The sequence below is a fragment of the Necator americanus genome, chromosome III (assembly GCF_031761385.1).
Source record: "Necator americanus strain Aroian chromosome III, whole genome shotgun sequence".
NCBI classification, from domain to species: Eukaryota; Metazoa; Nematoda; class Chromadorea; order Rhabditida; family Ancylostomatidae; genus Necator; species Necator americanus.
The window spans coordinates 217,520-231,784 of NC_087373.1; the positions used below are offsets into that span (position 1 = coordinate 217,520).

Below are 14,265 nucleotides of genomic sequence, written 5' to 3' on the forward strand. Positions count from 1 at the left end.
AGATTTTACTGGTATACTTCACACCTTTTGATCCAGGACTAGTTTGCGAAAATACAAAACAAAGAAGGACATTGAGATTAGGATAAATACGACGGGTTGTGAGAACGTAGGCAAAAAAAGTTTTAATAATACAATGAGTTCTGAACCTTGCAGCCTTGCATTAAAGTAAATTGCTTTAAGAAAAATTTCATCAGGAAAATGGAAAATACTGAGTCAGAGACGGAATTAAAACGAAAGAATCCACAATAGGTTGTCAATTTGAGGACAAACCTCAAATAACGAAGTAAATATATATTGTAAATAATATAACACAAGTTGTGAGGGTAACAAAATGGAAAACAAAGTGTTTTAAATGCACGTGACTAGATAAAAATTTTGATCCTCTCAAGAGTTTGACTGACTGTCATAGCCATCAAATCTAAGGATTGCAAATTTATGCATTATTACTTTATTTATAAAAAATGAAGCTAGCCAGAGGTGTTGTAGGAACACCTTCGACGACCCCGTCGCCGACTACAGGTGCACCCACGAGGAACTCGATACGAGATAACTTGAAAGGGGAGGTGTTGTAGGATGAGAATTTCACCATGTTATTCGCTTAAAGTAAACCCGTATTACATACGACGCATATTTGTATGACCACCCTGTTGTATTTGCGTGGACATGTTTCGTGTTCGGCTTTAAAAAACGCTCCTCTTCTTTGGTTGTGTCGACGTCCGAAACAACTGGCGATCAGCGGACTACAACGCAGAGGACGACCTCCAAGCCCGGCCGAACTCGTCACAAATTCTGCGTCGACACGCTTGCCTGAGTTTGTGTACGATTCGGAAAATGGTTGTACATTCGAGATCTGGTACAACCGCTAGAAGGCTATAATCTCAAAGGACGGTGCTACGTTGGAGGATGCAGCAAAAGCTCAACTAATCGTCTCCAAACTCGGCGCCGTCACATACGCCCGTTTCACGAACCATATTTTCCCTAAAAGAGCATGCGATGCTCCTTTAACGGACACCGTGGCTGTTCCGAAGGAATTGTTCGGACATAATACGTCAGTATCTGCGAGACGCTACGCTTACCTCAAAACACAGCAAAATGAGGAAGGTCTCCGTGACTACACCGGACTGGTCAATCAACGCCATGTCATGGCTGAGTTCAATGACGGTACACCTAAGCAAATGAAATGCTTCGTATGGATATATCGACTTGTCGCCTCGCAAGATGCCGATGTTCGCGTTCGTGCCCTTCGCAAGATAGAGGACAACCCTCAAACCACGCTAGAGGAGCTTGCTGCCGAAGCACAACATTTTCTCGACATTCGTCAGGATGCCGCACTCCTCGCACGATCAAGTGTACTGCACGTCAACGTCGTGGATTCGCAAAAGAGTCGAAGTCGTGAGCCGCCGTCACCTTGTTTTCAGTGTGGAGCCAATCACTGGTCTAGAGACTACATATTAGTAAACAAGAGATGCCCCGACTGCAGACGCTCTGGACACAAGCGAGGATTCTGCAAAAATTTCCCGGAGAAGAAGAAGCGGAATCCAAAACAGAAGCGAAAATCTGCCAACACCGTCACTATAGCTTCGACTCGTGCTGACGTCGCTGTAAACCGTATCTACCGTAGAGTACAGATTAATGGGAAGAAAGTACGCATGCGAATTGATACTGGAGCAGACGTAACACTGCTGAGCACTGCAGACTGGACCGGCCATGGGTCGACCGAAGCTGCAATCACCCCGTCTGACACTGAAGTCTGCCAACAACGAAGTGATCAACGTTCGTGGATGCTACGAATGCAACTTCACCACTGATGGTCATGGAGGATATGGTACTTGCCATGTAGCCGACACGTCGCCGCTGTTGGGCTTAGATTGGATCGCCCGACACGAGCGACTGTTCCGTAACCTGACAGAAGGCTCCATCTGCAACTCTTCAAGGACACTCAGCACCTTGAATTCTTCTCTCGCAACGCACCTGAGGAAGAAGTTCCTAGCAGTCTTCGTTCCTGGACTGGGATGTTGTACAAAGTCAAAGGTTAAATTCGCTCTGAAGCCTGACTCCAAGCCTGTCTTTCTGAAAACTCGCTCGGTGCCTTATGCTGCTATGCCAAGGATTTCAACCGAAATCGATCGAGTTGTGTCTATACATGTGCTGGAGCCCGGTGATCATTCAGAATGGACAGCACTCATTGTCGTCGTTCAGAAGAAAAATGGATCGATCCGTCTTTGCGCCGACTACTCAACCGGACTGAACGATGCACTAGAACAAAACCAGCACCCGCTTCCAACCCCAGAGGACACTTTCACGAAACTCAACGGAGGACGCTACTTTTCACAGCTCGACTTAGCCGAAACATATCTCCAGTTGGAAGTGGACGACGTCTCAAAGCAGCTACTCACTATCAACACGCATCGTGTACTCTATCGCTTCAACCGACTACTATTTGGAGTGAAACTACCTCCTGGGATATTCCAACAATGTATGGATGCTCTTATCGCTGGATTAGATGGAACTGCCGCCTATCTCGACGACATATTGGTTACTGGTAGAGCCTTCGGCGAACACAATGCCCGACTAGAGGCCGTACTCAAACGGATTCAAGACTACGGATTCCGCGTTCGACTCGACAAATGTGCTTTCCTGCAGACGGAGATCACCTACCTTGAGTTCGTCATCAACGCACAAGGACGACTCCCCGATCCTGAAAAAATCAAATCCAGAAGATGCCCGCTTAGCGCTCCTTCGAACACTCTTACGAAAAAGGACGTTGTCTACACATGGACATTGGAGTGCCAGTCTTCTTTCGGCAAGATTAAGGCAATTCTAAGCTCGGATCTTCTGTTGACCCACTTTGACCCAAGTCTCCCAATCATCGTTGCCGCTGATGCTCCAAATTACGGAGTGGGAGCAACCCTCTCACATCGCTTCGCAGATGGATGCGAGAAGATCATTTATCAGGCAATCCTTTGCCTGACACAACCACAAAGAACCACAGCCCAATTGAAAAGGAAGCACTCGCTCTTATTTTCGCCGTGCAGAAGTTCCATCGTTTCATCCATGGACGACATTTCACGCTGAGGACCGACCAGAAACCATTTTTGGCAATCTTCGGAAGCAAGAAAGGAGTTCCGGTCTACAGTGCCAACCGTCTTCAGCGATGGGCCACGATGCTGCTCAACTACAGCTTCACTATCGAGTTCATCAATACAAAGGATTTCGGCCAAGTGGATGCTCTTTCACGTCTCGTCTTGTCACAATCATCGATACCGACTAGATCGCCTCAACAGATGCTGATGTCATTTCTGAGTTCTCAGAGAACTGTGGTCACCTTCCAGTCTGCGCCGAATCCATTCGGACTGCTACGCAAGACGATAGTCTTATCCAGCTTGTGATCAGCTATACGAAGTTCGGAAACTGGCCCAAGGTCTACTGCCATTCTCCTCTGTGGCACTACTACAACCGTAGAAATACCATGACATAGGATGTCACATGTCACAGACATTGGATTCAGATATCGAAAAACTCGTTAAGACGTGTCCAAGATAAGCATCCGTGGCAAAGGATACGATCAAAGCTGAACTACATTCATGGCCGAAACCACACTCGAGAGACTCGAGAGACACAGACTCGAGTTCATGCTAATTTCGGTGAATCGATGGAAGGACGACACTATTTACTTATCGTGAACGCCTATGCCAAGTGGCCGGAAATCCAGATGTCCTCGATCTCCTCAATGGCTACTATCCAAGCAATGAAGTGCATCTTTGCCAAGTTCAGAAATTCGCTCGTCACGGACAACGGAACGCAGTTCACGTCGTCTCATTTCACTTCATTCTGCCGTTTCCGAGGAATCTTGCACATTCGTACGCAGCCGTTCCATCCCCAACCTCTTTTGAAGATGTCCACAAGCAGAACGTTTTGTGGACACCTCCAAAAGAGGATTTGCGAAGCTGAAGGGGGAAGAACCAACAGTGGACGCACTACAAACGTTTTTAATGGCATGCCCTGCCCGTCTGCACCTGACCAGCGTTCACCTAACGAAGCCTTACTGGGACGCCGACTGCGAACGGAACTCGATCTAATGTTACCTTCTAGAGATCGCACAAATGGTACACGAGAAATGGAATCTCAATTCAATCGTCGGAATGGAGCATGAGATTTTTGCCAAGGATTATCGAGGTCAGAAACCCACTTGGACTCCCGGTTTCATCACACGCCGTGTTGGAAACACAACCTAACACTTTCTTGGATGTGTTCGACCTACCGCTACTCGACTCTGCGAGCAGGGACGATGATGCCAGGGTGACTCCCGATTCGTCTCAACGACCGCAACGCCTTCGACGACCCCGTCGCCGACTACAGGTGGACCCACGAAGAACTCGATACGAGATAACTTGAAAGGGGAGATATTGTAGGATGGGAATTTCACCATGTTATTCGCTTAGAGTAAACCCGTATTGTAAACGACGCATACTTGTATGACCACCCCGTTGTTTTTTGTGTGGACATGTTCCGTGTTCGGGTTCAATAAAGTTCCTCTTCTTCGGCTGTCTCGACATCCACAACAAGAGGTAACTTCGTATTGAGTACTAAGAGGACGTAGGAGAAATATGTTACGTACTCTATGAAAAAGCCAGTTGACGCAATACATCACTACTATACAGTGGCGCAAAGTGATGTGTCGCCTTTTTATTGCAACTCTCAGGGATCCCTGACGAAAGTGGGATTTTTGCATTTAATGTACGACAATTAAAAGGGCACATTTCTCATCCGACAGTGATTATTGTCACTCGCAAAGGCAATTTGAATGACGTTACAGAGCGAAAAAAAAGACATCTACAGGCACAATTAGGGATAAAATTAGTACAATTTAAGCTCCATGAGTTTCTGAATATCGACGCTCGAAGTGAATTTCATGCAATAAAGCTGGCTGCGATTTGTACAGAGAGATTTCCTCTGTATTTCTACAAAGTTTGGTGCTTCTAACTATCCTAGTTTTTTTTTTCTGAAACCTGGTTGGGAAAAATTCCTAATTTTGCCCTAACTTTTCTAAATTTTGCAGTTAAAGGTTTTCCTTGATGATCTATTGAAATGTGGGATAGAATTTTTCAACAGCGCTACCATAATCTCGCAACGGGAAAAGTGCGAAATTCTCAGATTTTTGGCAACGCGTCAAAATTTGTATGACTTCAAACAAAGTCCAATAACTCAGCTAGTAATTTATAAAGACCACTTCGGTTTGAAGTATGTTGTAGAGAAAGATTTTCGCTATCACAATTCATTTTTAAAATCTTCCGGATAGTTCTCCCTCTCTCAAAATCTAGTTGAGAAAAAGTTGAGAGAAATGCTAAATTTCTCAATCTTTTCTCAACTAGCTTTCAAAAAAAAGCAGAGGGTTCCCGAAAAAAGATTTTTTTAACTCTTTTATAGCGCACATTTTCCCTTACGGAAAACAGCCAGTTTTGTCTTCCTCCGTCTCTTCTGTAATCCGTTATACATATTTATTTCAAGCTACTAAAATCCGACCAGTCCAGCAACTATTTCCATTTCTTTTTCGAGGGCCTGGTTTTAATCGCCAAAATGACCTCTAAATAACACCAATATGCGGCGAACAGTGCTCTAAATGAAACTTCAGAAAATTTTCAGTGAAATGTTCTTCTCAGTAATTTTTTCCGAACTTGCAAAAATTAAGATTCCGGCGGGATTCATTGTCTCTAATCACTGTTAGTGAGTAAAATTGTGTGTAGGAAGTAGAAAATAGTGAAAAAAAGCTTTTAGAATGTGTTCTGCCTCGGTATTAGTTGTTTTTCCATTTTGCAGAAATGGGACAATTCCTGCGATACTCTCAACCGTTCGTTTTCATTGTCGATGAGTAAAAATGTATCCAAATAGTAGGAAATAGTGTGAAAAAGATTTATATGTTTTCTCTGTTGTTCTCACTCGCAGGACTTTTTATTAATATCCATTACAGTTGTATTTATTATTTCCTATAATCTCTTATTTTGATTTATTTACTAAGAGTCTAATTTGCTTCTCTAATTTTGTTTATTATAACTAATTTTCACTGCTGTGAGAAGCTATACCAGAAAGAACGTGATGAGTGGGTGGTTTTCTAGAGGGTCTCCTAGGAGGTGGGAAGGGTCGCAAGGGGTCGTTTTCAGTAGGGTTTTTTGGCCTCATCTAAATTTACTTAGACGGGGTCCCATCCAAATCTACTTAAACGGCTGCGCGGGCGGTCGCGTAACCGCAGGCTAACTCACTGCTAGCTCCTATGTATCTGCGGTTCCATCACATACGTGAGAGCCTGTGATTGCGAGGATTCGTCGTGAACTCGCCTCGAAGATAGAAGGCTTCTAACTTCTATTAAAGCAATGGAAGGAATCTTCCTTCTACTACTTGTGAGTTCGACAACAGAGCCGATCTCTACATTTAAAAAGGTAGTATGAAACAAAAGAATGTTTCTAAAGCTAGTATGTTAACATAAGAACACTGAAATTTCCAATACTTGCTTATGTTATTTTGGGTTTATTCACGGAAAACGTTGAAAAAAAGATGTCGGTGCTAAGAGCCACGTAAAAGCTCGAGAATCTCTGAAAGTCTTCATCTCTGCTGCCGGTTCTCATGTGTCTAAATTCTCATGATTATTTTTGTGAACCTTCACAGAGCGACGACTTGACTGGTGTTTAACGTTGAAAACATAATACCAATTCATTTATTTGTGGTTTTCAGTTTTATTTATGTACGACATAATCTTTGCTAAAGCTAGTCAGTAGTTTTGAGGTGGCTAAAGTTCAAAAAAACTTGAAAAGGTTTTACCACTAACTACTACAAGAAATTTAATTTTCTACAAGTATTTTCAACATTATTTCGTTTGATAGAAGAAAAAAATTGATAACATCAGTATATGCGACAGCTAATTCGTGAGTGAAAAGAGAAATACCGTTTCTGAACGACACTAACACATACGTAAACAAAGGTTCGCACTTTCGAAGAAATTACGCGAACGAAAATTATCGAGGTGAGGGCTCTACTCTGCAAGGTCAACGTCATCTCAAACCACCACTGTTTAGATGAACCTTAAACCTACCGAATTTGTATTCCTAATATAATAAGCAAACAAGCAGGAAGTGTATTCACTAGAAGTGTTTCAAACGTCAAGCCGTGGATTCTACATAAGTCAGCGACTCTGACTCCTTCCCCAGTTTTTAAATTTTTTTAATATTACTAGTGCTGCAGGAACTCCTCTCGTGACTTCCACAACAATCCAAGCTAGTACATGTTAGGTACCTTTTAGAAGCGGACCCCAAGAGGTAGAAGAATTGTCATTACAATAAACAACAATTAAAATGAAAACTGCATGTTAGGGATCTCTTAAAAGTGCAGCTCAAGAGATAGAAATTTTGTCATCACATAACCGTTTCGCTCTGAGTGACTGATTGTACTTCTAAGTATCCATCCAGCTTGGGCTAAACAATCACTCGACTTATATCATTTCTATAACAACGACCAATATCAAACTTTCCATCCCGCAAGTTGAATGGAATTATAATGACAACGACAAGAAATTATCAGAATAGGGCTCTCAAACAATCAATAAGAGTCCGACAGGGCAAAAGATTGAAAATATTTCAAAAAGTACATGCATATAACAGAAAATTTTACCAAAAGGTTAACAATATTTTATGAAGGTGGCCCTATGCGTTGGACTGTCATTCAGAACCGTTCGAGCTTTATGAAACCAAGTGCACCTTATACAATGATTTGCGGGGCGAGTGTCAAGTCAGTTTTTTTATCCTCTCAGAGGTCTGGTACCAATATATCGACCGCGGAGGGACGAAAAGTTTGGTTAGTACTAACTACGCGCAATAAATGATACTGCATACACAACGACTCATGCATCTAAATGCACTAATTTAATGCTAAAATAAGTGATAAACTGCAGCAATGAGAGGAGCGTATACATAGTTCAGCAGTCATATTCACCTCTCCGGTTAAATGTGTAACTAATTAGGCTGCAGAATTGTTCCCAAGATTTCACGATGGCAATTTCTCAACTGCGAACAAAGAGACACACAATGAGTTTGGTGATCTCTTGCAATGACTTATGTCACGAAATCATGGAAGATCAGAAAAATACAGATTGTCAAATTTACCTGCACGATATGACCAGTTTTGGTCTCATCAAAAGTAAACTGTAATTGCTACTGACATTAATTAGTCATTGCAGTCATAATGGATCAATAGAAAACGCTTTCTCGCAGAAAAAAAAGGAAGGTTAGACGATGTTACTGCATAGTTGGGAATCTGCCGTTATGACTTGAATGAAATTAATTCTTCAAGTTAACGTCGCAATTCAATTAGTAAATTGTGACCAGTGCTTAGTCTGAACCCATAATCAAGCGATTTGAAATTATAGATCAAAACGCTGCCCTGCTAAATCAACGCAACAAAATGTTAATGATCATTCAAAGAAGGATTGGCTGACCGCGCACTTTACCTTGATATATTTTAAAGCGAAATATGCTATCGTAGGATAAACTGTGGCCGGCTAACAACGATAAAGCGCATATGAACCTCTTCATTCTCCAATTCCACACCATTTGCCACAAAATCTTGAGATTTCGAATTAAAAAAAAGGTTTAAACAACACAAGAAACAGCACATTTCAGGTCTGACTCAAGACTTTAAGATCTCGGATTGAAAAAAAAACGCAAAAAAGAGCATTTTATGTCGCGAATGTGTCCAAAATAAATTCGAATAAACACCAAGAAAAAAAAAAAGAACATAAATGATATCTAGAAACTTGCCTGTGTTTTCTTCTCCTTCACATCTCTCTTCTTTGCTACCTCCGATCTGTGCTTATCACAGTACTGACTTAGCAGTCTGCAAGCATTTTCAGCAAACGCCTAGAAATCCAGTGTCGCTTTTTTTTTCAATTCTTTTTCCGTACGAAAAGAAAGACAGGAACGTACATTTACAAAATCTTTCTTTCCATCATTTCCACTGATTTCCACTTGTTTAATTAAGCGATTAAGCTGCCGCGTCATTTTAATAATTGTGATCGTTGCCGAAAATTTCCTTTTTTAATGTCCGCGTGGAGGTTTTTCACGTGAATGCTGAAATTAGGTTACAGGCATTCTTGCCAATTAGTCTCACCTTTCCTCGCAAGTTCTTCTTTCTATAATGTGCCCCTAGTAAACAGGTTATTCGTCATTCCCGTATTATTTTTTATCCTTAGCAACTTTGATTTCCAACTTTGATAATCACTCCGTCGGGATCGGTCGATATCAATATACATGTCGAAAGTTCATTGACACCTACTTTTGGAATGATTACTAGGTAGTCTTTTCACTGATTAGTTTTTCCAAACACTTTTTTTTATTGTGGGAGCTAATGTAATTTCTTTCTCTGTTCCTACTTCTCTAACTTAACTTTTCATATTTCATTACCTTGACAGTGACTGACTTCCATTTTTGACACATATTGATTGTAAGAGGAACAATCGTCTTTGTTGTTCCTCCCAAAGTCAATATTTATCAGAATGAAATTGCCGTTGCCAGTGGCCATAGTAATCGACAACCATGGCGTATTTAAACCTTGTTCCTATGAATTATTAGTTTAAACAGTTCTACTGCTTTATCGAGTGCAAATTTATTTGAAAGTTTTGATTTGTCCCGCACAAGTTTAGAATTAGTCGTTCAGTTGATTTTTTTCATGTTTTTCCCCGTTTCTGTTTTCATTTTCCCATGAGTCCAGCGCAATATTCCTTTTTATTTATAATACTGGTACATCTATCTTTTCAGATCGCGCGATCGCAATTCAACAACGCTGGTGGTTGATGTACGTTCCCCGACTCCGCGGAGTGCTGCGAAACGAAGTGCTATCCCGGTAACACAAATCCGATCGGTTTTAAATGAAAGCGATCCACTGCTTACACCTACCCCATTGACCGGAAGTCGAAAGAGATCACATCGTGAGCTGTCTTGGGATTCTAGCGATGTCACACCTATGGTTCATCGGCTTAATCTGGATAAAGCCCCGACGAAACTCATCAGATTTGAGTGATACAGGGTCCAGTGTTGTTCCACCAAAGTGAGAAGTGCGCCATCCACATCTTCTAAAGTGAGTTCCATTGTTGTTGTTTTTGAAAGGCTGTAATGAAAATGTTTGTGTATTCAGACATGCAGTAGCTCTTTTCCCATGGGAAGCAAATGGTCGCTGTCGAAATTGGATGGAGAGTCTTCACTAAAGGAGGAGTCATCGGGAGCTTTGGAGTTGAGAGAACCACCATCAAAAATGCGGCGGATATATGGCTTCATGCGCTGTCTTGTCGGTTTTGGCCTTGGAAATGGACAGGATTAACGTAGAACTTATTATTTCACTGTTGTGAATTTCTCTCCCATGTCTTATGTGCAACATTTCCGGCAAACTCAAATTTGTTACGTTTGTCCGGATTTGTTACGGCATGCATATTCGGTCCTTGAAAAAAAAAATGCCTTCACGGTTAGATACACTTGATGAATATCTCCGTTCACTTAATGTTTTGAGAGTGCGCCCTGCAAGGTCTGGCTCAGATCTCGTTTTTTTACAATTATTCTACCAATGGTTACTTTTTTGTTTTCTTCCACCTTAAAATTGTTTAAATTTTTATGTCTTTTAAATAATTCACTTCCTATTGTAAGTGTGTTTCGCAAACCATTTTTGTTTGCGCGCTAACCACAGCATATATAGCGTTAATTTATTTTGTTCAAATTCTGTCTCTAGGAGCTTTGGTAGTAGCAGACGTATTTAGTATTTTATTCCGCGTTAAGGCCATTCTATTACGCATATTTTCGTTGGACGTGAATACTCTCATCACATCCGCTCATTTGTCGCTTTCGCTTCGTATTTCATTTTCAGTTGTTTGTTTTGAGAATTATATTATCCATTAGAACTGAAGAGCTAGCTATAGGTCTTTTGAATTCCAAATTCAGCATGACTTTTATCGTATTCGGTTGATCTGTGATCTATTCGGTTTGGAACTGTGTTCCTGTATCTGAAGTACTTGTGAGGTAATTATTAAAATGAATCCTTATCACTTCGTGATGAATTATTTGATCAAATTTTGAGGTCCAGTTACCCTTGGTTGAACCATAACACAAAAACAATGTTGTCACCACACCACCGTTTTTTTTCTTAAATGTGATCTTTCACACCGCTCGACTGCCTGCGTCCTGCGTCGCACCAGTTCAAGGGAGCGGTATGGCATCAACTGTAAATTTGGAAGAGGAGACCGGTATCATAAAGTCAGGTCCAGTCATCACTGGCTTCGCCCCAATCAGGTCAAGAAAGTGCTACTACGCGGCCCTCTATGAGCGTGCTTTGGAATTACACGAGAGCGACGAGAGCGAGAAAACGTATCGAAACCATAAATCGGCTCGACATCTCATAGATATGTCCACAGCCTTCAATGCTCACAGCGAACACTTTGATTCAAAGCTCAAGCGATGTGTCTGCGTTACGGGTCCCGATGAAACACTGTGCCTGAAAGTTGACGATGACGGTAAAAATGAGGAGGATGGCCGTCAAAATACTGAATGGTACAACGCCATAATGTCGGCTCTTATTCTCTCGAGAACCCTTCACTTAGGAAGGACGGTACAGCCATTGGAGTTCTTCGAGTGTGCCTGGGACGTTGACATAGCTAGTATGCCGAAACTGAAAAGACCTCCTCACACAGAGGAATCGTTGCAAAATATTTGAGTTCGTCTTCCGGAAATAGCAGGTCCTAAACGGTTATGTTTCTACGCTCACACCATCATACTCTGCAAACGTCGCATTGAACCTGCTATTAATGGCCTGCCATCATCAAGAATTCCCCTCTTTCGCGTAGACGAATTCACTGAGATTCCACGCAAGTGTGTCGCATTTTTTGGCTGTGAGGAACGATTTTTCTGATGAGGCTAGGAAGAGGCGCCCCGTCAGGGGCGAGTGAATTGTGAGCTCACTGTGACAATGAGGAGGTCGCTCTTGACATTCACAATAAACTGAACGCTATCATCGAGGGCGGGTGTGGTGTAGCTCCTCTCTCTCAATGTAATGTGTAATGTAAACGACTGTCGCAGCGCATATCATTTGTGAAGTTGCCAGCCCCATGCCCAGCCTCATGTTTTTCATACTACTGGATTTTTCTTGTGTGTGCCGGATCCTCCGAAACATCTTCATCGATCCTGAAATCTGCTGCTCCCTCCTATCGTTGTTTTTCTTTCCCACCACTTGTGCTATAGATGCATGTTTTTTTTTCTGGAAATCTCTATCTCTCACGTTCTCAGCATTTCATTTCAGAAAGAAGGAGTTCTACTGAACCTATACTCTTCCCAATTGAATCTTATTGATGGGATCAACAAGGAAAATGAAAAATGCTGTTGTGAAGCCTCTTGGATTGTTGACGCTTCGTTCCCATCAAGGACACCACCGCGAACGATGCCACACACAACCGCAAAGACAGCGAGCAACCTCTTCACTCAGTGGACGTGTGGCTACGTCCACTTATTCGACGAATAGCCCCATCAACGGTAAACCGTCGACACCTTCAACTCAAACCACCTCAACCCTAAGATCTCGGGCGTACAGTATTTCTTATGGTTCCCAGGCAGCATCGAAAAACCAGCCATCCCTTGCCAACACTCTCATGAGTGTTTTCCCCCGTCAGTCTTCTCAAGAAGATTGTGGAGTTTATCAGGCTATGGTAGCGCCCAGAAATTCATGTACAACTCCGTCAACTTCGACAGCTAATGAAATTTCTACGGATAACGTTGATGCCATCAGTACTACTAAACCAAATGGTCAGGTTGTTGATGAAGCCCAGAGCTCTCACCAGTTATCTTCTGCCACACACCATGCCATATCTGGAGAACTGACACCTACTCCAGATCTCCAACCACTTTTGACGACGGCTACACCCCAATGCATGCAGTAGAGTGGACATCTGCTGGAAGCAACAGTCGTCTGATTATGCCAATGTTTGATCGTTATAAGCTGGAAGAAGTTCGCTCCTATGTGTCCGATAGTAGTGATTACTGCAGTTCAACTGGCGCTGCAAATTGTAGCACTGATTTACAGAGCCCAGCAAATCCACCTCGTGCCTATTCTTTCGCTGGGCGTTGTAATCTTCGTCCTGGGGCAAACGCGGGCCTTGCTGAGAACACAGATGCACGCACTGAAAAAACCGAAAACGCTGGGGGAGGACTTCTTCAACCAGCCGAGGATCCTCGAAAAGGGGCATTTTCTCTTGGAAGCAAGACGCTTTTTCAACGATCGTTCGCAAAATCTCACAGCAGACCTCGACTCACGCACAATGATAGACTTCGCACCCTGTGGAAGTTCCTATTAGGCGTTGAATATGTTGTGTTTTCCGCAGAGTACACACTTGCGCAAGAACCTACGGCATATAAAATAATATTTTCTGATTTTGAATATTACGTCATTGCAATCTTCCGTGTGAGCCACGTGAGTTCTCTTTTTTTTCACGATTTCTTTCGTTTATAAGTTTACATTGATTCCCTTATGTATATATATATTTCTCAATGTAATGTGTAATGTAAACGAATGTGTCTGGACCACGTGTTGAGGCTACCTCGCTCCTGCATCGCGGCGCCCCTGTCCCGGCCGGGCAATACTGCGGCTGGAGCGCGCAATCGTCGTGTATGTAGATGAGGGCGCCACCCCTGCTCTTCAAATGTGGTGTTAGCGGTTGGTGGTGAGGGATGATAAAGAAGTTTATTATTATTATTACCAGTCTGAGCGTCAGACTAAAGCCGGACTTCAGACTTTCTGTGGTGTTGTTTGCTTCGCTCGCCTTCACTGATCAATGAAAATTAATACTAGTGTTATCACTTCTATGAAAAATTAGTAGATTTTCATCACACTGTTACGGTGTAACATATGCTATATAGTTATTTGGCTGCTTGCCACCATAATTAGTCTGTTATAATCCACTATTGCATAGTGGGTTTCTTGTTATTTTGATAGCGGTCCTTATTTGTGTTTCTTTTGTTGAAACTCACACTATTTAGTCACTCCTTGTATTGATACTGGTCATTGTTCATGTTTGTTATGTGGACATTTATATAGTGGACGTCATTCTGTGAATACTTAATGTATTATAATAATAATAACAGTAATAATAACAATAATAGTAACAATAATAATAACGATGATTATAACAATAATAGTAAAAATAATAATAACAATAATAATAACAACAATAATAACAATAATAATAACAAT

General features: G+C 42.0%; 6 protein-coding genes across 9 annotated transcripts in view; 5 read left to right on the top strand and 1 right to left on the bottom strand.

Annotated features, from left to right (window-relative positions):
- Positions 1–635: 635 nt before the first annotated feature.
- RB195_008142 (uncharacterized protein) lies at positions 636–4,153 on the top strand (the record flags this gene model as incomplete). Of its 3 annotated transcripts, XM_064194525.1 has the most annotated exons (5): positions 636–834; positions 910–1,643; positions 1,696–2,898; positions 3,036–3,320; positions 3,509–4,153. In XM_064194525.1, 5 exons carry the CDS (start codon positions 636–638, stop codon positions 4,151–4,153), a joined length of 3,066 nt encoding a protein of 1,021 aa, XP_064045668.1. The 3 variants fall into 3 exon arrangements, with proteins under 3 accessions (XP_064045668.1, XP_064045669.1, XP_064045670.1); XM_064194523.1 differs by lacking the exon at positions 3,509–4,153 and having other exon boundaries at positions 3,036–3,389; XM_064194524.1 differs by lacking the exons at positions 636–834; positions 910–1,643; positions 1,696–2,898; positions 3,036–3,320 and having other exon boundaries at positions 3,653–4,153.
- A 3,576-nt stretch (positions 4,154–7,729) lies between these two features.
- Positions 7,730–10,359, top strand: RB195_008143 (uncharacterized protein; the record flags this gene model as incomplete). The annotated part of the gene is made up of 3 exons (XM_064194526.1): positions 7,730–7,776; positions 9,801–9,885; positions 10,177–10,359. The coding sequence occupies 3 exons, from the start codon at positions 7,730–7,732 to the stop codon at positions 10,357–10,359; spliced, it is 315 nt and encodes a 104-aa protein (XP_064045671.1).
- An 879-nt stretch (positions 10,360–11,238) lies between these two features.
- RB195_008144 (uncharacterized protein) lies at positions 11,239–11,739 on the top strand (the record flags this gene model as incomplete). Its single annotated transcript, XM_013451326.2, has 1 exon — positions 11,239–11,739. The coding sequence occupies one exon, from the start codon at positions 11,239–11,241 to the stop codon at positions 11,737–11,739; it is 501 nt and encodes a 166-aa protein (XP_013306780.2).
- A 631-nt stretch (positions 11,740–12,370) lies between these two features.
- Positions 12,371–12,955, top strand: RB195_008145 (uncharacterized protein; the record flags this gene model as incomplete). The annotated part of the gene is made up of 1 exon (XM_064194527.1): positions 12,371–12,955. One exon carries the CDS (start codon positions 12,371–12,373, stop codon positions 12,953–12,955), a length of 585 nt encoding a protein of 194 aa, XP_064045672.1.
- A 35-nt stretch (positions 12,956–12,990) lies between these two features.
- Positions 12,991–14,265, top strand: part of RB195_008146 (uncharacterized protein) — a gene marked incomplete at both ends in the record, with an annotated part of 15,140 nt that continues 13,865 nt past the window's right edge. The window contains 4 exons of one of the 2 annotated variants that reach the window (XM_064194529.1): positions 12,991–13,485; positions 13,608–13,680; positions 13,727–13,735; positions 13,805–13,857. In XM_064194529.1, the coding sequence (XP_064045674.1) occupies positions 12,991–13,485; positions 13,608–13,680; positions 13,727–13,735; positions 13,805–13,857 (630 nt within the window). Of the gene's footprint in view, positions 13,486–13,607; positions 13,681–13,726; positions 13,736–13,804; positions 13,858–14,265 lie in introns of those variants that run through there. The other variant, XM_064194528.1, reaches the window with a different exon arrangement.
- Positions 14,102–14,265, bottom strand: part of RB195_008147 (uncharacterized protein) — a gene marked incomplete at both ends in the record, with an annotated part of 7,847 nt that continues 7,683 nt past the window's right edge. The window contains one exon of the mRNA XM_064194531.1: positions 14,102–14,120. Within this exon, the coding sequence (XP_064045675.1) occupies positions 14,102–14,120 (19 nt within the window). The remainder of the gene's footprint in view (positions 14,121–14,265) is intronic.